Genomic DNA, 11,328 nt, shown 5'->3' with positions numbered 1-11,328 from the left:
ATTAAAATGTAAGTCTTAGCCTGTGAAACCATTTGGCCTTAAAACAAATTAAGATTGTGCAGAATTGATGGCCTTTTTGAATTCAATTTTAATTTGGAAGCCAATTTCACACAATTTTTAAAAGTACCGGCTTCCAAATTAAGACCGAATTTAAGATTTTTTTTCACAATTCTGCACAATTTTATTCTGTGAAGTACATTGAGAAGTTTCAGTGATCTGATAAGGTGCTATATCAATTGCAAAGATTATTAGATCACTGTACCTGTGTTGTCATTTTAATTTTTTAGGCCCAAATTATCTATCTCACAGGCAAAGACTAGTTGGAGGAGGTTAGTGCCTCAGAGAAGCTGTCTGAAGCAGCTGGAGAATAGCTGTGTTTAACACGCTTTGCATCTTTGAAAAAACACTTCTGATATCTGGTACTAAAGGTAATAATAATAATCCTTGGCATTTGATATAGTGCCTTATCACGTTTTTGAGACATCTCAAGGGGCTTCACAGAATTGATTGTATATTTTGTGGGCGAAATGCAGCAGCCAATAGCACAATATCCCACAAAATCGTGGAGTGACCAAATTATTATTATTATTTATTATTTTTTTTGAAGGAATTATTACCTCTGGATAAGCAATCTGCCAATCGACAAACAACCGGGTTCCTACTTACTGCTAGGTGAATAGAGGCTTGTGGAGTAAGGAAACTTGCCCAACATTTCGCCCCTCCCAGGAATTAAACCCATATCCTCTCGCTTGCGAGTTGAGTGCTCTCACCACTCAGCTACAGGACTCCGTGGTTGGCAGCTCTAGAAATGTTAATCTCCAATTCCTGGTGAGTTCAACAAAGTAGCGAGAGCAATGCAATTGATGGACCAAGTGACAAATCACTTGTACTTTTGAAACGTCAGCTAGATTCTTAGCTTCATTCACTTCACAGAAAGTACAAGACATTCAATGTAAAATATTGTATTCTGCAGTCAGCTAAACAGTAAACGGGAAGCATAATTAATTCTGGAGCTAAACCCGGTATCTGCTTGGCTCCAGCCTTGGATTTATTTAACCACAAGCTGTTGTTGAAATAGATGAAGGTTATAAGCTTCAGTAAATCCTCTCGGAGTGAAGTGATTCCAGCTGGATTGTCAGTAAGATACTCTCAGCGCAATTATGTCTTTATGGTCTTGTAAACGTAAAAAGTATACAATGTTATGCTTTAAGAGTTTCATTTGTAAATTAATGCCACCATTTATCATTGTTGTGTTCTACTGTAACTATTCAACTGAGCTAGGTTGAGATAGGGCTGGAGTGGACCACACAGTCTGTCAAGAAACCTTCAAAATCAGCACTAAATCCTTGTTGCATTGATCCTATTCCTGCTTTGAGAACAGTTGCTTTGACTGCAGGTGCCTGATGTTCTGTCACTTTGAGAGTTTGCTGCAGTTAGTGAGTGGTGTGTTTTCTGCAATTGCTCCTAGAGAGGATTTGGGTAATCTTGGAATAATACCAGGATTCTAAGTATTTGATGCAATAAACTCAATAACTATAGACTTGTTTATTGGTAATTATTTGTGTTCATTATGGTGCGAGATGCCTTGACAGAAAAATGACACATTTTCCCCACCTCAGTCTTTCTCAGGTCAGATTGATGCTGGTTGCAAAAATGAGGAAAGATGTTCCAATTGTGAGCACTCAAATCATCCTCGACAACCTCATCTCCCAATCAGTAGTACAAAAATAGTAAATGAATAAAAGAACCAACTTCTTATTTGGGACAGGAGTAGAGGAAATGCAATTTGACATTATTTGAGCTATTGTCTAGCTTTTAACCCAACTGTTCTACCACCAGTGGTCGGGCCTTCAGGCTTTCTGCCCCTACCCTTTGGAACTCCATCCCACAGTATCTTTACCTCACTCCCTCCTTTGCCTCCTTCAAAGCCCGCCTTAAGACTCTCCTCTCGTCCATGACTTCGGCCACCCTCCTATCCCTACACTTCCTGCCCTCCACACCTCCTGATCCCAACTCCCAGTTCAGGTCCAAATCCCTGACCGTCCAGCGCCTTGGCACGTCCTCCCAACTTGAAAGGCACTTACACAAATGTAATTTGTCGTTGTTTGCAAAAATGATGGAGGGCTTTCTGTCTCTCTCTTCTCTAAACTGTTCCTCCACTGTGCAAATGAGATGTTCGATGCAAATGAGATGTTAGATGGAAACAATTGCTCTCCAGTTTCGGATCTACGGGTGTGTACAAGACAGGTGCCACCTGGGGAGCTGCTGCCTGGGTAATAGCTTGTTTATACAGCTTTTTTTAAAAAAGAAAACAAATGAATAGTACTTGTGGTAACCTTGCAGATTACCAGTACCAAGCACTTGTACATTTCCTGGTACTACGCTTGTCCAGCGAGGACTGCCCTACCCATTGGAGTTTTGGCTCACACCAGGTTTAGGACATGTTGACACTTCTAAGGCTTACTGAGGAGCCAGGCTGGCTGGTCAACCATGAATAATGCCTTGGCAAGTTGCTGGACTCATTTAAGAAACAGGCTGATGCTGTCATGGGAATACTGTAGGGAAACAGATATTCTGGCAGGATGAGATCATAAAATCCGAAGGGCTTTCTTCATTTGAAACTCTTTTGTAATTAATGCCAACCTGCATAGCTTTAGGGTATAGATCACCTTGGAGACATTTCAACCCCCACTAAATCCTAATAAGATCTGCTTGCCTCCCAACCCCCCACCCCTCTCTCCCTAAGGTTTGAGCTTGAAAGGACAAGGTGTTGAACGGGCCCATAGGTACTTGTACGGACTGAGCTTTCTGTCCTGTTTATAAAAAAGTTGTCTTCATTGAATGATTGCGTGCAGCACATCGCCTGCTAAAGAGTGAAACATTACCATGAAATAAACCTCATTTTCACGTACCCTGTGATGAGAGTTTGGACTCTGCTCTGTTTTTGAGTCGTGGCAGACCCTTTCAACCTTTGAATCAGCTCATTTATTTTCTGTCTGAAAGTCATTGGGTCATTCCCAATCAAGGGAGCCATCTTGTGGTTGGTGAGAAAAGAGCAGATACTTGATTTGCAACTGTTCAAATGAGGTACAGTATTTCATCAGGCTCCCTTCCCTGCACTTTGTTTCAAAATGTGATATAAACATTGCTACCCATGGAACTCTTGATGGCAAAAGTTTTACATTGCATTCATGTCCTTCGCAAAGCGTCACAAAAACTTCATTGTGCTGAAAATGACACAAATGTGACACAACCATCCCCCCACTCCGTCCCCTCAACTGCTCTCTCTTCAGACAGTAGACCTTAAGCTTCTCTTGGTCGTTCCTCATAGCTCATCAACATCCCGTTTAGGCTGGTATCAGCCTTGTTCTTCTCCGCACCCTTTCAAATTATAATAATAATAAAAAAGCTGTATAAACAAGCTGTTACCCAGGCAGCAGCTCCCCAGGTGGCACCTGTCTTGTACACACCCGTAGATCAGAAACTGGAGAGCAATTGTTTCCATCTAACATCTCATTTGCATCGAACATCTCATTCTCCGCACCCTTTCAAATTATAATACAGTATACAATAATCCTAGCATTGGATATAGCACTTAATACAACAACAAAATTACATTTGTATAGCGCCTTTCACATCGGGAGGATGTCCCATGGCACTGGAAATACGCTGTTGAGATGTCTCAAAGTGCTTCACAGGATATATTGTAAAGTGAATCGACTATATCTTATGGGCAAAATGTAACCAATGCATCATGACTTTCTTCTCTCCTGCCTCGGGAGTTTCCTTGCTTCAAGGAAGGCTGAATGGGCGAGACACAAATTGAGCATAAAACCCACCAGTTTCAGAAATATGGGTCGGTGCTGTACAGTTGGTGCTGCTCTGCTGAGTGGATATACTGTGCAGTATTTTTTTTTAGCCCAAACACTTTTCATGCCATTGGAATCCTACCTCCTGTATAAAGAAGTGGTGCACAGAAAGCATCCATTTCCCACAGCACAGTCCTGCCTTCCAGACTAATCGGGAGGAAGTCAGGTTACATTTGTTTTCGATGGTCGTTACATGACATCAGGTCTGGGATGGCGCAGGGAATAAGACGTTTGCCTTGAAACCGGTCCAGTCTCACTGGTTCGCTGTGTTCACTGTCTGCCTCGCAGAGAGGGGTTGTGAGGGCAGATCCTATTTCGTTCTGTAACAGTACTCAACGTTTCCTAAGACGTTTCCTGAAGGATAGTGAACCCAGACCAAACGGTCTGTGGAGAGACCATAAAATACGTGAGTCACTCTTGAGGAGTAATTTCCCGAGTCACTGACGCCACTACCTACTGTGGACCTATTCACTGCAGAGGAAGTGATAAAACACTCGCAGGGAAACACACACACGAATGCGTGCAAACCATTGCAAGACGCACACACACCCAAACAGGAGGACAAACACGACAGAGGGAGGACCTATTTCCTCAGCATCGCACAACATAATCCTATAACACTCGGGAGCAATCGGTACACGGAAACCAGGCTGGTGTGTTCTCAGTGCTGTAGCTGGGGGTTTTTTTTTAGAAAAAAAAATACTCTTGATATACTGTAATATGCTGTATGAATAAGAAACCAAGTATGAAGTAATCCTGGAATTCTACTTTTCACATAATTTGTAGTTTGGTGTATGGTGCAATCCAGGAAATTTGAGATTTTTTTTTACATGAGATCTAAAAAAAAAACACCATTAGAGATCCGTGTAATATTGGAAGTATAAAGTGACATTATGTAGTATTGTTGACTCACTCAACAGTATTGTTGACTCACTTTTTAAAAAAAAAATTGTTTACGAAGGTTTTACCATAACCCTAGGTTGGCATATTGCTTACTCTTACTCTCAGGAACGTTCCAACATCCTTCCAAACAGAGACAGGGATGAGGTTTGCACCAGAGATTTCCCATGCAGTGAGCTCCTGAATTCAACTGCTACACTCGCGAAGTGGTGCTCTGGGACTTTCACACAAAAGAGGAGTGTGTGTGTGTGTGGGGGGGGGTTAAAACAATTGGATCTATAAGAACCCTATAGATTGTTTTCAACTCTAGGTGCTCGGTATGTCATAAAGCATTTCCACTTGTTCTAAGGATGTATTGTTTCCCTCACTGGACAAAAAAGTGGGGAAGATAACAGTACAGAATCCCAGCTCTGCTCTACTGGTTATGAACCAATTAAAACCACATGACCTCACCCCGGTCTGTTTGAAATGCACGAGAGAGAGAGAAGGGAGGAAGGTATTATGTCAGAAAAGTGTTTGGTAAAACGTATTCCAAATTTCAAACTTCGAGTTGATGGTGGAAACAATTCAAATGTTGTTGGGGGAGTTCTCCTACCCCATGGAAAGAAAAGAAAAAGTTGAGATTGGTGATGTAAAATGTACTTAAAACTTTATTAGATCACACCTTTGCTCTACAAACTCTTTCTCCGGAAGGTGAATCGTGTGCTCTTTGTTGTCTGCGAACATCCTGACAAAGCTGCAACCAGCAAAATTGGTATAGTATAGAAGACCAGTTCTGGATGGGCTTCTCTTCCATTATGAGTGTTTTATGCTGTACACTGACCAGTGCCTTGGGACGTCCTCCCGACGTGAAAGGTGCTATATAAATGTAATCTTATTGTTTATTGTGAATACTTACCTGGCCCAGTAACACCACATCCGGTTGCTCTGTAGAACAGCACATTTATGCTTCAGAACACAATGCAGCACTGTCCTGTGTGAAGGGTGCCCTATGTATAAAGGTGAGTGTGTAGAATTCTGGAAAGTTAGTGTTAAATTGGAAACTGGTTTCTTGCATGGTCTCACCTTAGAGATTACACCATTAGTTATATTGCGTATGACTTTGAGAATGGCTCTTATCTTCCTGTCTTCCTCCTCGCTTGACGTCGTGCTCCGCCATTGTCAAACGATCTGGGACGTTACCATGAGGGTTGCTATATAAATACAAGTTGTTGTCTTCATGCTCTAGTCCACACTCTCTTTGCAGTGCTCTGTTGCAGGAGAGTTAGCGCCAAATTGCAACTTTTACTTACCAACAAAGCTGCAAGGAACATGACTGAATTTTGTTCCTCAAACAGCTGTTAGTTCATATTAACTAACATGTTTGCATACTGGAAAAGAAAACTGTAGCACTTGTGGTCAGGACAGTGCTTGTGTGCTTTATTACATTTTGGTTCATATAATACGATTTGCTTTTAATTGTTCATATTTCTTTTATCATTGGAAAACTGTTGTATGAGCCTTAGTAATTGCATCTCTTGACTAGTCCAGTTTTATTCTATAAAAGAGATATAAACAAAGTGAGCAAAGTGCTGAGGAGTAAGCAGGCTAACCTTCCTGCCACACAACCTCCTAATATCCTCCACAAATAGCCGTAAGAATTAGTTGACTAAAGGTTAATATTGAGGATGGTTCAGCACTTGGGAGCTGGGAGCGCATAATGAGGCAAAAATATGGAAGTGAGAGGATTGAGCAAAGATTAAGGGGAGAAGTTGAGTAGAAACAGAAAACAAAGTGTTAAACCATCAATAAAGAGATGCATACCTTGGAATTCTATTTGGAAATGTGGCCTTTTGCATTCAATAATAAATAATCTGATGTAGCACTTTTCACATCGGGATGGCGTTTCCAAGTGCCTCAAAAGATTGACCGGGGGTAATAATCTTTTTTTAAAAAAATTTGGTCATTCAATCACGACTGTTTGTGGGACACTGCTGTGTGCAATTGGCTGCCGCTATCGCCCACAAAATACACAGTCAATTCACTTACAGTATATTCTGTGAAGCACTTTGAGATGTCTCGAAGATATGATCAGGCGCTATATCAATGAAAGGATTATTATTATTGTAAATTGTAGTGACTGTGTATTTTGTAGGCTAAAGCAGCAGCCAAAGTGCATGTTGCAATGTCCCACAAACAGGCATGAAGTGAATGACCAATTTTATCTGAGGGTTTGTCAGCCAGGACACTGGGACAAGCTCTTCTTTTTTCAGATAGTGCCAAGGGATCTTTAACATCAACCTGAAGAGGCAGAATGTCTCATTCCAAAGGATAGCACCTCTAACATTCCAGCACTCTCCCAGCACTGTTCTGGAGCCTAAATTGTGTGTGAACTCAAAAGTCCAGACATGGGGCTTGTACCCGAAACCTTCTGACTCAGAAGCGAGAATGTCACCAAACTGAGCTAGGCTGACAGCTATGTTCTTGGAAAAGTACATATTGGTTAAACAAATTTTAGGAACTGGTTTACTCCAAATTACGCAACAATGTGTTATTTAAACATAAAAACTGGTTTATATAGCTTCCAGGAACAATTGTTCACAATTCAGCCTCAGTCCGTGGAAAGAAAAATTGGAGCTTTTTTCTTTTTTAAAAAAAACAGGTTTCTGTTTACATGTTTACATGGTGTGGCAGTTGGATTCAAAGATTTCCACTGTTTCTGGGTGTTTCTGCTGCCGTCTGACTCATTAAATGGCCCTGAAACCTTCCAGTAGCCACACCTAGCTGCATTAGACATGGGCGGATATCATTTAAACTGATTTTAGCTTAACAAATCCCTCACCATAGCTGAGTGTTATGTGAATAAGTTCAAACTTATATCAGACAAATAGGAAGAGGACGAGATATTCGTCGTGCATAAGGTCATTTGGGGGCGGGGTGGCAGCCGGTGGCACAGAAATTCCTTCGGATGAGATGTTACTCCGAGGTTTCATCTGCCTGTTCAGGTGGACATTAAACATCCCACGGCACTATTTGAAAACAGGAAGGAGTTTCTCTCTGTCGGTCTCCTCGCCGACAACCTCCCCAAACAACGTTGGTCGTTCGTTTCATGGCTGTTTGTGGGACATTGCTGTTCGGACGCTTGCCTATCAATACACAGTCATTCCATTTGACGTCGGGAGGACGTCCCAAGGCGCTGGACAGTTAGTGTTTCGGACCCGAGCTGAGGGGGTGGGGGGGTTCAGGATTGGGGAGGGTGGAGGGTAACGGGCGGGAGGGTGGGGGAAGCAGTGTGATTGATGGCACGGTCAAAGAGGAGGAGGGTCTGGTGAAGCGCTTTGAGACGTCCTCCCGACGTGATAAGACGCTGTACCAAACGGAAGGATTATTATTACTGTTATTGATAAATATCACCTTACGTGAACTCGCAACATTGAGCAATGGATTTGCTACTGCGCAAACTCGGGGGGAGGGGGCGGGATTGGATCGTCAGATCGCTCTCTGCTGATTGGCGCGGTCCACCGACCTGATTGACGGCTCTGTGCGCCAATCAGAGCGCAGTGCCGCCGGGGCCGGCACCCTGGCGCCTGATTGACGGCGCCGTCGATCAATTCGCTGTCACGAGCGAAGCGCCGACAGCGCCTCTGTCCGGAGGGCGTTTTTTTTTGTCACGAAAACGGGATAACATTTGAGTCCGCCCGCAACACAACTTACCCGTCTGTCGTCCTCGACTCGGCATTGTTTGAATCTAACATTCAAACCGCCATAAACGACGCAGGGGAAGACCCTCCGCGCGCCATCACAGCGGGTGCCCAAACTCCACCCCCCCCCCGCCACCTCATTCCCCGCTCCTCCCCGTGACGTTGGGCGGCGTGATTGGCGCCGCGGTCGTCAGGCAACCGCCACGCCACGTTCCGATAGGTCCGCGGATCCGTCCGTCAATTCGGCCCGTCCATTCCCATCGCTTGTCGGCGGCGATTGGTTGACTCCGGCGTCCCGCCCTTCCGGGGCCCGCCACGCGATTGGCGGAGGCGGCTGTCCGTCAGAGGAAGGCGGGAAGAGGGCCGGTGCGGCCTGGGCCATAAAGAGAGAGAGAGAGAGAGAGAAATTGTCAACAATTATTTAACGCGGTTGAGTTCAGGCGAAGGATAAGCGGCGCCCGAGCCGTTTAAATGTGAATCCCTGAGGTAACATCGGCCTCTCAGAGCGAACGACACAGGCGGAGAGGCCCCGCAAAGCCACACCGCCTGTCACCCCCCCCCCCCCCCCGCGCTGACTGCCTCACTGACAACATTCAACTCGTCCCCCTCCCTCCCCTCCCCTCCTGGGGAAAGATTTCCCTCTTGTGAGAGTTTCTGTGGTTGGAAAGGCAGAAGGAAGCAAGTCAAGACTTTCTCACTTTAAACGTGCAGGTGTTGGGGTGTTTTGGGGGTGTTTTTGGGGGTGNTTTTTGGAGGGGATCTATTTTGCTTTCTGCAGAAGAAGTTGAGTCATATTCTAGGATCCACCATGTCTCTCTCCAAAGGTAAGAGAGTTACAACTCATTCAAATACAGCGCCCTGTCAGAATTATTTATTTATGTTTTAAGTCCTCAAGCGCCTCAGATATACTTTACATATACATACTATCTCACATATATAATATAAGGTGTATTATATGATATATGATACAACATATAACACATTGTATAATGCACAATATGATGTGTATTATATTATATATATATTATAATATATATATTATAATGTAAACAATTGTTGTGGCGTTTGCTTATGTTCTCCTGCACTAAATTCACTTATTAAATATAAAAAGCCCTTCTATTAATATTTTATTAGCCTTGGTTTTTTTTTAAAAAATCGTAATACCAACTGAATTCTTTACTCATACCTTCTTTACTTTAACTCTCTCGTCACTATTTGAAGTCTGGGCAACAATCACGAGGCATCATCCGGTAAACGATTGGGTTTGATTTGCAGTGAAGGCTTCGATATTCCCAACTTACTCCCCTTTGCATTCATTAACCATTGTCGCACTCGTTTCATTCGAGCAATTAATGGCACATTGATTGGTTTATGGTATCGCATATCATTCCGTCGGGTGCAAATCGATTGCACAGGTGACAAGAAGAAAAACAAACTGGGATCGCTTCATTTAAACAAAAACGCTATACCTCAGATAATAAAAAGCCTCTATTTGATCCCCATTCCACCCACTATTTAGTCTAATGTTTTTAAAGGAAGATGTTCCCGTAGGTTTTTTGAGAAATTTTCCAGATTAAGTGCCACAAACATTTCTCTCTCTCAGGGGACGATTTTGTTGAGTTATTTATGACGAGAAATGCAAAACCCTGCATTAGGCAAAAGGAAATATCACAAAGATGCTCGGTTTAATTGCACAATAGTTGCCATAGGAATACGAACATCTAATTTGACTTGGTGTCTGGTGCATGTGTATGTGCGCGCTTTGTTACCTTATTTTCCATTTCAGCTTTCAATTGGATCGCCCCTGCAGTATTTTTATTTCCTGTTGCTGCTCGCTGTGTGACTGTACTGCAGCCATGGCTGTGAGTCAGCATTGAGCAGAGTGTAATATTCCTGAATGGAGGCGGTGAGTCATGGTCAGTGCATTGCTTGATTGCAAACAGTCACAGAAAGGTACCAGAGTGGGCGACTGGAAATCTGACAGGAAACGAGAGTTTAGATGTTGACTGGCTGTCTTATTGGACAAGACTTAGTGGTCATAGAAACTTGGTATACAGTACTCTACTTTTTTTAAAAAAAGCTTTCAAGGCATTCGGATGTGATTCATGCTGCACCTTTTCCCTTTGGGTGTGTGAATGAATCAATCTGATGGTGTTTTAAAAGATAAACCCACACAAAATCTTTTCGATCGAACAGTTTTCTGTGTAAATGCATTGCGCTATCTGGTCTCTTTCAGTCCTGCGAGCAAAGCTTCACACTTCACAGCCTATGAATGTCTATGATTGATCACTTAGGGGTATTCCATCATTTATTTCATAAGAAATAGTGTACTGGGAGTGGGAAATTTGTAAACATCCTGAAGGGGGCTCTGTTGGGACCAGGCAGATATAAGGTACCTAATGGCATTTTCCAGTTATGTACATTCACTATATCACTTTGCATTGTTCCACATATTTGTGTTCCACATTATGTCCAGGTACAGTAGAGTCCTGTAGCTCAGTGGTTAGAGCACTCACCTCGCAAGCGAGAGACCTGGGTTCGATTTCCGGCAGGGCAAAATATTGGGCAAGTTTCCTTACTTCACACCCTCTGTTTACCTAGCAGCAAGCAGGAATCCGGTTGTTAGTCGATTGGCAGATCGCTTTTCCGGGGATAATAATCTTTAAAAGAAAATAATAATTTGGTCACTTAATCTACGACTGTTTATGGGACACTACTGTGCAATTGATCGCCGTGTTTCGTCCACAAAAATACAGTAAATTCACAATATACAGTATATTCTGTGAAGCGCTTTAAGACGTCTGGAAGACGTGAAAAGTGCTATATCAAATGCAAGAATTATTATTATTAGCTTTATTGTACACTGTTCCTTTTTCAAT

At 42.9% G+C, this 11,328-nt stretch overlaps 1 protein-coding gene across 1 annotated transcript in view; it reads left to right on the top strand.

The window, feature by feature from the left end:
• The first annotated feature begins 9,100 nt into the window (after positions 1–9,100).
• Positions 9,101–11,328, top strand: part of map2k6 (mitogen-activated protein kinase kinase 6) — a 44,590-nt gene continuing 42,362 nt past the window's right edge. Inside the window, exon 1 of the mRNA XM_007903506.2 lies at positions 9,101–9,273. Coding sequence (XP_007901697.1) covers positions 9,258–9,273 — 16 coding nt within the window. The 5' untranslated portion in view covers positions 9,101–9,257. The remainder of the gene's footprint in view (positions 9,274–11,328) is intronic.

Source organism: Callorhinchus milii, unplaced genomic scaffold, assembly GCF_018977255.1.
Source record: "Callorhinchus milii isolate IMCB2004 unplaced genomic scaffold, IMCB_Cmil_1.0 Scaffold16, whole genome shotgun sequence".
Taxonomy (NCBI): Eukaryota; Metazoa; Chordata; class Chondrichthyes; order Chimaeriformes; family Callorhinchidae; genus Callorhinchus; species Callorhinchus milii.
Note: the sequence above shows the minus strand (reverse complement) of the source record. Positions and strands in the feature narration are given on the sequence as shown.